Below are 12,988 nucleotides of genomic sequence, written 5' to 3' on the forward strand. Positions count from 1 at the left end.
ACTGTTAGAAATGCAGTTTTTCCACTGATTTATCTGCTTGGAATGGTATTGCTTGAAAACTGTCATCAACAGCCCAAGATTGTCCCTTAATTCACTTTCTAAAATTAAGTATCTAGAGGCTTGGGTAACAGCTTATACTTCAGCTGATGTTTGTGACAGTGGGAGGAGGTAAACTAGAGTCATTATGAGTAGAACCAGGTCAAAATGTCATTTGGTTACAGGTAAAAGCCCACTGACAGGATAGTTGGGGATACAGGGAAGAGAAAAAAATCAAAAGGTAGGGAAATAATGGAAGTAAAGAGACAGGACTAGGCTGAAGGATGGTGTTTCTGAGTGGAAGCAAAGTAGCTGAGATGTCATAAGCATGCCACTTATTTTCAGCACAGATACCCTAGAACATTACAGCATTTGCTGGTGTATATAACAAAATGATTTGTGTTTCTCCTCCTGCAAACATACCATCCTAGTGAACAGTTTAGTATCTCGGTAGAATTGCCCACATGAATATTTCAGCTAACTGAATATAACTCAGTAAACTGTCAGTGAGAAATGCAGCTTTCATTAAAACAAGAAGATGAAACATTGCAAACTTATTTCATTTTACTGCTGACAAAAGTTGTTTTTTTTTTTAAACACAGGGCAATTATCATGGTTATGGGAAGGGGAAATGCCCTAATAGATGTTTTCTGGTCTGTTCTAATCACTTTATGTTTTTTCTTTTTAATCATAGGTTTCTGTGCTCGAGAGGCAGATATTTGACTTCCTTGGTTATCAGTGGGCACCCATCCTGGCAAATTTTATACACATTATTATAGTTATACTTGGCTTATTTGGAACTATCCAGTACAGACCTCGTTACATAACAGGAGTGAGTATTTAATTTTATTTACATATTTTGATGTGTGTGTAAAAACAAACAACAAAAAAGCATTCCAAACTCTACTGCTTATAAATCAAATAGAAATCTTATCTTGGTTTAACTTTTTTCTGCAATATTTTACATTTACTTATTATACTTTTGAGATACCTGCAATAACTAAGTGGTAACAACCTACAAAAGTTGAAGTCAATATGATCACAAACTACTTGACAATATGAACTTTCAAGAAGACAAGTCAGTTTAAAGAATTACAGCATCCTTAGAATTACAAGGATTTAGAGCTAGAATAAATGCTAGCCATAACTTTCCTAGATGCACTGGACCTCCCCAACAGATCTATGATTTATTATGGTTACTTGTTATTGTTATGAACCATTGTTGCTGGAGTGCCTATCTGTTATGTTTTTCTATGCCTAGAAATTATAGTCAAAGTTGAAAATGAAGTATGAGAATATGGTAAGAAATGCAGGTTTGATGGTAACGGACTGAAAGCACCAGAAAAAAAGTAAGGATTTGGACCTTTATATTTTTAATCCATTTATTTTCCTTAGTCAGCTACCCCTCATACACAGACTCACATACAGTATTGCTGTACTCTCTGGTACAATATAGTATTAATGAAATCCTCATTTCATAATGAAATCCTCATTTCATACTCTGGGTTTGGTTTTTTCCCCGTTTGTAGGTCCATAAAGGCAGAATAACAAATCTGAAAGTCATCATTCAGAAGACCTTTTGTTAGAAAGAGTTTTGCATAACAATATTTCTATCAAAATTGACTGCCAATTCAGTTAAAGCTTGTATACTTTTCAGAGACAGACAGCAGTCAAACAGATTTGCCCGTACATAACCATATTTTCATGGCAAATGAAAATAACTCCACTGAAACTATACCTGCTTCTGCAAAGTCTGTTTCCTCTTATACTGTTCCCTCATATACCAGTAATCACTCAGGAGATAGAAAGGTTTTGCTTGTACGCCTGTGCTACAATCTGTATTTCAGTAGTGTGGTGCTAACAGTAATACATTAACATTTGTGTCTGTGTTTCTATCTCTGTGATTTCCTGTATGCAGAAAATGTGTCTCCACATTTATAATGTCTTTCGCATGCACACAATTTAATATATTCCAACACATATATTATCAACATTGAAAAATATATTGCAAGCCGGAAATATTTAGAGTGTTTCCTTCAAGTCACAACTCTGAGAGTCACATGAATGTGAACTGGAGCTTTCTTCTTCCATTTCTAGTTCTTTGACCAGTACAAAATGCTTGAAAATAAAACCCCAAAATTCAAGCAAGCGTCAGTTAAATAAAAAGGGTAACAAGTTCCATCCCAAGATTATTCCAAGGCATAAAAACGAGCATGAGCATAAAATGCTTTGTTGAGCTAAACAAAAAAACTAGATTTAAATGGCCTTTTCAACAGGAGTACAGAAAATTACCTGCTACAATGATGAGTGCATCGTGAATGGGGAGGAATACCAGCCTTATAAATAGGTACCATTCACATGAGTTTCTGGATTACATGGTTTGTGCCACACCATCCTACTCATTTTCACACATATCTTTTCTTAGAGCTCCCCCTCACTGTGTAGCCCATCTGGCTTTGTGAGTTTGCCTCCCTGCATCCTCTCATTGAATTGGATAGAACCAATCTAAGATCAAATTGTTTGTCTTGCTCAGATTTTATAATAGACACCTGTATCTGCCATTTATCACAGTCTGCTTAGATAAGGAAACAGTGACGAAACTTTCATTTAGTTGGATCAACAGAGGAGTGCTGTGATTTTTTTTCATTTCTGCTGCTGTTCTCTTTGGAGAGCATCTAAAGCCAGGATGAGGGAAATGGTACCGGTCACTGGAGGGACAGATAAGGGAACTGCATCCTTTTATTCAGTTCCACTGGGCCTAGAATAGGCACCTTGTTGAAGCTCGGCAAAACTCAGGAGTGTCGTCTGACATCAGGACTAAATTTGAGTTCAAAGGCAAGAAAGACAACAGCCTATAAGCCTGCAAGGGTGTAGCTATGAGGTTTTAGGTGAGTGGATGTAAATACTCAGACTTCAATAGATTCTGCAAGGGTCAATCTATCTTGAGTGGACTCTACAGAACCCTTAATCCACAGTCACATTAGTACTTCAAGTATAGCTTGCTTCAGCAGAACTACAATAAATTTCCTTTTTACTGTGCATGCTTCATAAAGGATATCACAAAAATGTTTTCCAGAGGTTGTGAATCATAGGTTAAAGAGAGCAGGGAGGTTTTAAGGTGAGATTTAAAGAAATGATTCAGTGGCTTAGGGAGAAGAGGAGATAAGTTTTAGACAGATGGGACACCACAAGTGAAAGTGTGTCCCTGAACTTGCAAGAGTCACAGGGAAGTTTAGAAGTGGGTGAGGGGAAGAGGTGACTGTGTGGTTTTAGGCCTTGGAAAATTGTTCAAATGACATGGGATGCAGCAGTTCTGGTGGACAAAGAGGACAGGAAATTGAAGTTTAATATCATCAGAGGGGTTAATTTTAATTCAGAAAGAACACATTCATTTTTGCATGTAAACCTAAACCATTAAACAACAAATGAGCAATTGATGCAGGAGGTGAAACATCTGTTCTGAGGGTGGGCATGAGTGTCTTTTCAAAGATGTCTCTTCAAAAGATAATAAGTAAGCCATTTTTTTTGTAAAAATAATAGTGATAAATGGACTGCTTAACAGCACTATGCTGAAACAGAGAATAAGGATTTCAGTAGGAACAAAGGTTAGCCAGTGTAATGCCTGAGATATAAATGTTGTTTTTAGTAGTGCTATCATAGGATCCATCAATGCAAATGCCTGAGAGCTAATACCAATGCAAATTGTTAAGGGTTCTGGAAAGAAGCAATGCTCTTCACCTGGGTGGGGCTATGCCTGGAGGCTCAGTGTCTCCCCATTCCTTCTATAGAGGGATTTCAGCTGTGCTGATATGCTCAGTGCATATTCCTCACTCTGCTATGGATTATTAGTCTCCTGACTAATCTAGTGACCTACTACAATGGAGTAACTGCATCAGTAGACAAGGGAAAAGCTATGGATATAATCTATCTAGACTTCTGTAAGGCTTTTGACACGCCTGCCCCCCCCCCCCCCCCCCCCCCCCCCAACATTCTGGCTGCTAAATTGAAGAGATATATGGGTTTGACAGATGGACTGTTAGATGGATAAGGAAGTGGCTGGATGGGCGCATCCAAAGTGTTTTACTCAATGGCTCAATGTCCAAATGGAAACCAGTAATGAGTGGTGTCCCTCAGGGGTCCATACTGGGACCAATAGTATTTAATAACTTCATCAACAACATAGACAGTGGGATTGAGTGCACCCTCAGCAAGTTTGCAGACAATACCAACCTGAGTGGTGCAGTTGATTTGCTGGAGGGAAGGGATGTCACGCAGAGGGACCTTGAAAGCCTTGAGGAGTGGGCCCATGTGAACCTCAGGAAGTTCAATAAGGCCTGCACATGGGTCAGGGCACTCCCTGATATCAGTACAGACTGAGAGATGAATGGATTGAGAGCAGCCCTGTGGACGAGGACTTCGGGGTACTGTTGGATGAAAAATTGGACATGAGCTATCAATGTGCTCTTGCAGCCCAAAAAGCCAACGGTATCCTGGGCTGCATAAAAAGAAGTGTGACGAGCAGGTCGAGGGAGGTGATTCTCCCCCTCTACTCAACTATCCTGACATCCCACGTGGAGTACTGTGTCCAGCTCTGGGGCCCACAGTGCGAGAAGGACATGGACCTGTTAGAGGAGGTCCAGAGGAAGGCCACAAAAACAGTCAGAGGGCTGGAACACCTCTTCTATGAAGAAATGCTGAAAGAGTTGGGGTTGTTCAGCCTGGAGAAGAGAAGGCTCTGGGGAGACCTTATTGCAGCCTTCCAGTATATAAAGGGGACTTAAAAGAAAGATGGAGAAAGACTTTTTACCAGGGCCTGTAGTGACAGGACAAGGGACAATAGGTTTAAACTGAAAGAGGGTAGGTTTAGACTGAACGTAACGAAGAAAATTTTTGCAATGAGGTTGGCAAGACACAGGAACAGGTTGCCCAGAGAAGTTGTGGATGTCCCATCCTTGGAAGTATTCAAGGTCAGGTTGGATGGGGCTTTGAGAAACCTGATCTAGTGAAAGATATCCCTGCCCATGGCAGGAGTAGATGATCTTTAAAGGTCCCTTCTGACCAAACTGTTCTGTGATTCTATGATTCTATGAAAGAAAAAGAGTAAGCAAATGGCACTATATTGTTGTGGTTTAATCCCAGTCGGCAACTAAGCACCACGCAGCCACTCATTCACTTTCCCCCCACCCCAGTGGGATGGGGAAAAAATCGGGAAAAGAAGTAAAACTCATGGGTTAAGATAAGACTGGTTTAATAGAACAGAAAAGAAGAAACTAATAATGATAATGATAACACTAATAAAATGACAATAGTATTAATAAAAGGATTAGAATATACAAGTGATGCACAATGCAATTTCTCACCACCTGCCGATTGATGCCCACTTAGTCCCCGAGCAGCAATCCCCCCGCCCCCACCCCCCCCATTTTATATACAAGATGTGATGTCACATGATATGGAATACCCCTTTGGCCAGTTTGGGTCAGCTGCCCTGGCTGTGTCCCGTCCCAGCTTCTTGTGCCCCTCCAGCTTTCTCGCTGGCTGGGCATGAGAAGCTGAAAAATCCTTGACTTTAGACTAAACATCACTTAGCAACAACTGCAAACATCAGTGTTATAAACATTCTTCTCATACTGAACTCAAAACATAGCACTGGACCAGCTACTAGGAAGACAATTAACTCCATTCCAGCTGAAACAAAGACATATATGAATTGATGGTTTTTGTGTTACGAGAAACCTTTGCAATCTCATTTTACAGTTTTCTTAACATTTCGAGAAGGCAATCTCAGAATATGCAAGAAGGACAAAAGGTCCCATTTGTACTGAATGTCATTCTCTTCTCCAAATGGAGGAATGCACCTGACAGGTGAAACCCACCTTATGGTTCTCCAGTGCTACAGAGGTAGCACTGTAAAATTAAGTAGTCTGTTTCTTCACTGCCATGGGAAGAAGATAAAGGAATGTCTAGTGGAGCTTGACAGTGACATAAACAGATAGAGAAAAACTTTGAAGTGAATTATGAAATATAAGAACTTGAGGAAAATCATGTCTGGGAGGTGGATTCCACTGTAATTTTCACAGTTTATTTGTACCTTCTAGACTTGTTATATTTACTTTCTCTAGAATTAGTTCCAGCAAAGAGAGAACTTTTGTACAATTCTGTAGGTTTTACTGAGCAGTCTTATAGACAAAACAAGAGTGATAAGGAAGTGAAAAAGCATTTGCACTGAAGAATAAATTCTCCTGCGTTAAACATATAGTGAAGACCCAATACCAATAAGAAAGAAAACTTTTAATCCAGAAGGAATTACATTGTTTCAAACCTGTGATAGTAGGAGATTGTACAAATTGTTTTCTTCTAATGACTTATTCATTGCACAGTCCAAGTGGACTTTGGTTGTGTGTGAAGCAAAATTATGCAGTGGACAATAACGTTACTAACATTCTCCCAGGGATTAATTTATTCTGTTCTAGTATTTCCTCCTCTTAAACATGATAGTAACACCCCCTAATAATAGTGAACTTAATAGGCACTCCTACAGACCACAATATACTAGCAGAAGAGAACAAGGATCTCAGTTTGACACAGAGCAAATTTGCAACCTTTAAGAGCAAAAAGAATCTTGTACAGGATAATACCTGGTCACATTAAGTCTGGGAGAAAAGGATAGATTATTACTGGTACATTACTTAACACATAATTGCTGATATATATTAAAAAAGAGAAAGAGGCAATTACCTTATGTCTGAGCTTCTTGCAGCATCCTCAGTCTGCCAAACTATTAGGCCCCAGAGAGTATAACTGAGTTAATCTATGTCTTTTTAAAGACTAGTCATTGTCAATCATTTCAGCACCCCTAGTGGGATCTTCTTAATGCCTTATATGACAAGTAGCCCTGAGTCTACCACATCTGGTATTTCAGCTGTATATTGGAATTTGGTATCTTCCATGGTTTTTAAATGTTTAAAGTAGTACATGAAAGTGTGCAGCAGTTCACCTGTCATGTGTACATGCCAGGATACTATCAAACAACATTAACCAGGCCATAGCAAACTCTAAAGCCAAGAACAGTAGGGAATCTGCAGTTCTAGAGCCATGCTCTCTGAGCTAATTTTTTTAATTTAAAGGACAGACTCTGTATAGTTAATGATTTGGCCAGAATTTTTGGTGAGAAGACATTTCAGGAGACCATTTTGCTAAAATTTGTAAGAGAACCAGTTTTCAATTCTTTTTCCTGATGAGTTATTTATATTAAAAGATCCCTATGCTTAACATTTTTTAATAACCGAGTTCTGAGTTTAATTTACCTTATTGACCTAATCCGATTTATTTTCCAGATTCTTGTTTTATTTAAAATAAGAAAGTGTGTGTACTCAAGCTCAATACAGGAATTATTAAAAAATATGTTTTACTCCTGCTTTCTTTATCGCTGTTGGGGAAAAAATAGAGAGAGAGACCCATTTAATAAAGAGGAGAATGAAATGAAATTGAATGGTCATTGTACATTCTGGTCAGCCTGCAAGGCACAAAGTTCTTGAAGTCTATGAAGTCAAACTCCTGCCTGAGACTGCTCTGTATAACGGGGTTTCTCATGAAGTACTTTGTCTCCATTCTGAGACAAATGATTCATTGCTTCACCTTAATTGTACTTATTGGATGATTTATTATGTTGCAACTAAAATGTAGACATTTAGTTATAGAAGGACGTACATAGTCACAAAAAATACTTCTATGCTCTACACAACTTTTCAGAGCAAATGATAATTTGGGGACATAAGCAATAATCTTCTGCATAATCATTTTGAGCTAATGCCCAATAATACTGTAAGTACAATTAAGTAAATAAAGACCTTGAACATTTTAGTAGCAGCTTTGTCTGTTGGCTGTCACAGGAGACTGTGAATCAGGATACTGATTCTGTTTCAAAATGTGCCATTGGCAAGATGTTTTGTTTGCTAACATGTCGTTCAAGCACACATAATCATATTCTTCAGTTTGTTCCTTGATTCAGTAGTTTGCCATGGATAATAATGAATGTGAATGTTTATTCTGTAGTTTGTATATATGCTCTTTCAATGTATTCAGTTACTGAATACAATATTGCTAATACTCAGCCTAGATTTCTGGTAATTTAAATTGTAAATTAAGCAATAAAATAGCTGTATAAATAAATAGATATTATATCTACTTATCTTTCAAAGAAGACCAGCCTTTTAAACTCACGTTTCTAGAACAAATGTGTCTGAAAAAACAGAATTTATTTTCTGCAAGTATCACTAATACTAGCAACAGAATGATTATTTTTTTAGGATATTCTGTCACTATATTTACTAAAATCTTTGCTGAATGTCAACCAGAAAGTAAGCTGAACAAGACTGAAGTAAATCCACTTAAAATTGGAAATGGTACTTGTAGGAAACATTTTTCATTATCCATGCTGTTCTTGGTGTAAAATTTCCAGGATTTATTGGTTCCAGTCAGGCTGAAAATATCATGACGCAAGTTGATTTGTATTTTAGTACTTACCGGCCAGATCAAAACCAGGAAGTGTGTGACCACAGAGGTTGTATTTCCATGTTAGTAGGAAAATCTGTGTCAGTAAAAACTTAAATAATGGCTAAAAAGTCAGAGCGAATCCAAATGTATATATACGCACTGGAAAAGTTAGAACAAAAAAGAAAGGTGTCCCAATGACAAGCAATAAAAGAGAATGTTGACAGAATATTAGTTTCCTCAAATAGAATTCCAGAAATTAAGCCCTATATAGTGAGCATGTACCTTAAACAGGGAGGACAGAATTGCTATTTTATTTGGGAAATGCATGTGTATAAAGTTCTTACACTTGGTAAGGAGTAAGTGGAGGTACTCATCCAGTAGTTTCAAGTCACAGTAATGTAAGCACACTACCATTACACTTTCAATCAGAAAGATCAAAAGGATTTAGAAAATACAAACTACACAAGATCAAGGAGATAATAGCATCCCACAAAGTGTTCATTATGGAAAGATCTGTCTACACCCAAACAGGACAAATGCTCAGTCAGGCCAAACCTTAACAAAATAATTCCTCAGTGCTTACTCATTTTTTTCTTGGGGCTGTTGATTAAAAGTTAGTCACATAGAAAGTTTGCCTTCAGTTGAAAGTAAATCAGATGAGTTTGTTAAAAAATAATTATATCTGAGTCATCAAATAATAGTGACTAAAATATTAGTGGTCACTGTGCCTCAGAAAATATCAAGAAACAAACATTTACTACTAATCCTCATCATGGTGAAAAATGGGAAATAAAATCTTGATCATAGTTTAGGATCCCGAGAGACTCCCAAATTAAAAAGGAGACAAAGCAAAGAAGAAACAGCACACTCATATAGCTACTTAGTAAAGATGGTTAACTAAAATTAATGTCACTGTTTGAGTTCATGTCTGATGAAGTAAATTAAAAAAGAAAATTGCTAAGATTATAATACAGCATATGATTGTATAGAAGTAAGAAAAAGCTTTGAAGAGCAAAGTGCATGACCAAGAGTATGAGGACAAACAAAACAAGTACAGAATAAAACCAGAAAACTTAAAAGAGCACTACTAAACCATGAAAATGAGTATTGCCGAACTATTTTTGGGACACTCCGGTAAAGCTCCAAATTATAACATGAATTAAGACTATTACAGTGCTGGAGAATCCACCTCGACCTGAATTAACCCCAAGTTTCATTCATGGTTTCATTTTCATTATGCCAGATTAATCGATACTAAATGAAGCACTGGCATTTTATGGTATAGTAATTACTGCATAGGGGCACTTTCATGAAATGCTTACCATGCCATGAAACGAGAATTCCGCTTAGCACTTTCCACGATAAGTATTCGAAATCACCAACATTATTTTCATTACAGAATTTATACTAAATAGTTTGATTAAGGGATGCTTGCTGTTTCTTGAAGATCACGTTCCTAAAAAGATCCTTTGTCCTAGTCAACTTTTCAGTAATCCTCTTTCAGATCTCATCAGTGCTTTCTGAAATATCTCTGTGTTCAGAAACACCTGGAGCAAAAGCATGTTATTACAACTTTTTCTCTTAAAAATTCTTATAAAAGATTACTGATAACAATTTGGATGTCACAGAAGAGTAGAGTTTGGGATTCTTTTTATAGTCTGTCCTTTCACTACTGGATGCTACCTCCATGAGAATGACCTTTGTAAACTTTGCTAACTGGTGCTTTATTGGAGAGTTTTGCTCACTTCTGGTAGATGCTGTGAAAAATCAGTAGGGATGTAAGTAGAAGACTGCCCTTTGGACTTTAAACAACATTTGCTGAAAGGGATTTCAATTCACAGGGAGGTATGCTGTTTAATAGAGTGCTTTTGCTGCTGTTGTGTTAAAAGATTAGATTTTAGTATGTTGTGGATTTAAATGTGCTTTTCATTTATATTTAAAAGGACAGGCTCAGCAGTTTACTTTTGAAACTGAATCTAGGCTTCTTTATGGTAGAGGTGGGAATGTGAAGGGAGTAGAAGTTAGTGAATAGCTAGCTGGTCAATGTCATAGCTGTAGGGGTTCGACTAATCCAAATTTTGAGTCTAACGCCTTGCATGCATACAGAATTTGAACAAAGAAAAGCTTAAGTATTCCAATGGTCAAAAAGTCACTCTTTCTTTATGCTTATTGCTTAGTTTATTGTTGGAATATTAAATACCAGTTAAAACAGATGGTCTGCTTTTGTACCTTATAATCATTCCAGAAAACTAGTCTAGGCTTTGATTACTCTGGGGTTACGATTTTGACTTTTAGAAATATTTTGATAACTTGCAAGAGATCTCAACAGATTTCAAATTCTCCAGCCCTTGAGATTCAGCTGGGCCTTGGGCAGATATGTTGGAGAATCACTTCCAGTATAATATTATGCAGAGTGCACCTGTCTTGACTAAATGGAAGTAGATGAAAGAAGGTAGCCTACAGTAAATTTATCCTGCATTTTTTGCCTTTTTTTGGCTCTTGACTTTAAAATTTTCATAGTATTTAGAATAAAGACCACACAAAGTATTTTTTATTTTTTTTTCATAGAAATTGTCTGAGTAATGTCAGACTACTTTCATCTGCTCTCTTCATTGGAACATGTGTGTGAGGCATTGAGGTACAAAAGGATTAATCTAAAGGAAATTATGAGAAGGAAATTTCTTCTATGTTCAGAAAACCTGACCCAACTTCTTCTTAAGAAAGTGTATAATATTCTTTCAAGATTAAAGAGTATCCAGACAGTTAGTCTACCAGCTCTAGGGAAGCACAATGGGGAAAAACAAACAAACAAACAAACAACAACAAAAAACTGTTGATCAGAGAACTAGTCAAGACATAAAAAAGAAATGATCCCAGCTAAGTCATCTTAAGTCTCTGATTCCTCTAAGTTGTGTTTAAGACATCACTTTTTCAATAGTCCCCTACTGTCAGAAAACAGAGTTCTAAAGCAAAAAAGTGTACCAGCCCTCTGGAGTTTCATTGTAGATTTGAGTGAGAAGCTGTCAGACTCCAAGAGGTCTTTTAAATAGTAAACATTTTGAAAACACTATAAACTCTTCTCATTCATTTGAGCATGAAATCTTTTAGGTTCTTAGAGCCACTGAATCTTGAAAACTAATTTGAGATGTTTTCAGAAAATATGGTGAAAGGCATCCTGGACAAGACTTCAGGACAGAGTTTACTTCAACAACAGTTCTGCTTGGAGTTTTGTTTTCTTTTCGATTGAGATGGATTTTCATTAATTTTCAGACGGTTTTGTAAGTTTTCCATTATAACAAATCCTTTTAAAGATACATAGCTAATAATATTTTTTAAAGTGATATATATGTTGAGTATTAGAAGATGAAAGATTATAATTTGCATCGTTTAATGAAGTACAGCATTGATTTCCAGGAAATTTTATGCAGAACCTGTTCAGTGCATGAAGCTGTCTGATAATTTTAATTTAAATCCTTAATTATTAGTTTCATAGCAGGTTTAACTAGTGTAGAATTCAGCTACATTCATACTTTCCTAATGCTTTTATCCCCTTTCAGTGAATTGTATTCACATTTTAAAAGTAGCCATTCAAAATGTCTCTCCCTCATCCATTCCACAGAGAAGGAAGGTGTTTTTCCAGGGAGTCTCCACTGAGGAGTACTGTGTAGAACTGCAAATAACATGTAACAAATATGGTATTTTCTTTTCATTCAAACCAGAGAGCTCACTAACAGAATCCCTGGAAATGTGCCAAAACATGAAGTTCCTACATTTCATTTTCTCTTTCTTTAGAATAGATCCTCTGGTTTGTCACTATAATGACAAGTGGGGTTTATTCTACAGGTGTTTTTGGGGTTTTTGGGTTTTTTTTTTTGTTTTGTTTTGTTTTGTTTTTTTTAAGAACTAGCAACCCTGTCTGTTAAAATAATGCCTAATTGGCACTTTGTAGTTGGAATACTATAAAAGGCATGGCGAATGAATGACTTAGCTGATGATGTCTTTAACAGATACTCAGAGGAAGAGATTAGAGAGAAAATCCATGGGTTTTGCTATGGCTACCTAAACTGCAGTTGAAAGCATTAAAATTCTCTCGAACACCCAATAGCTCTGGCCAGCTAGAGATAATTAAAAATCAAGCGAGGGTAAGGTAACATTTCCACTGCTCTGAGATGACCTCTGTAGTTCAGTGCCAAATATTTCTCTTTATCTAGAGTAATCAGATTTCTTTGTATTTCCCACAGTTGCTGCTATACCTGTTACTGTGGATTTCCACACTGTTTATTTAGTATTTTTTTGCCTGGCATATATCAATTACTGCTGACATTAGCTTGTCTAAGAGGTTAGAGCTCTATCTTTTTATCTTGTACGTGTTTATAGCATGCATTCATGGAGTATCTGTCCACCTCAGAGATTTTTATGCCTCTGTCCTCGTGTCACACTACTGAAGTAGGGAAGT

At 37.0% G+C, this 12,988-nt stretch overlaps 1 protein-coding gene across 2 annotated transcripts in view; it reads left to right on the forward strand.

The window, feature by feature from the left end:
* Positions 1–12,988, forward strand: part of NKAIN2 (sodium/potassium transporting ATPase interacting 2) — a 559,539-nt gene that overhangs the window by 250,861 nt on the left and 295,690 nt on the right. For both annotated transcript variants that reach the window (XM_049817802.1, XM_049817801.1), the window contains exon 2: positions 731–868. In XM_049817802.1, coding sequence (XP_049673759.1) covers positions 731–868 — 138 coding nt within the window. The remainder of the gene's footprint in view (positions 1–730; positions 869–12,988) is intronic.

Source organism: Accipiter gentilis, chromosome 15 (assembly GCF_929443795.1).
Source record: "Accipiter gentilis chromosome 15, bAccGen1.1, whole genome shotgun sequence".
Lineage (NCBI taxonomy): Eukaryota > Metazoa > Chordata > Aves > Accipitriformes > Accipitridae > Astur > Astur gentilis.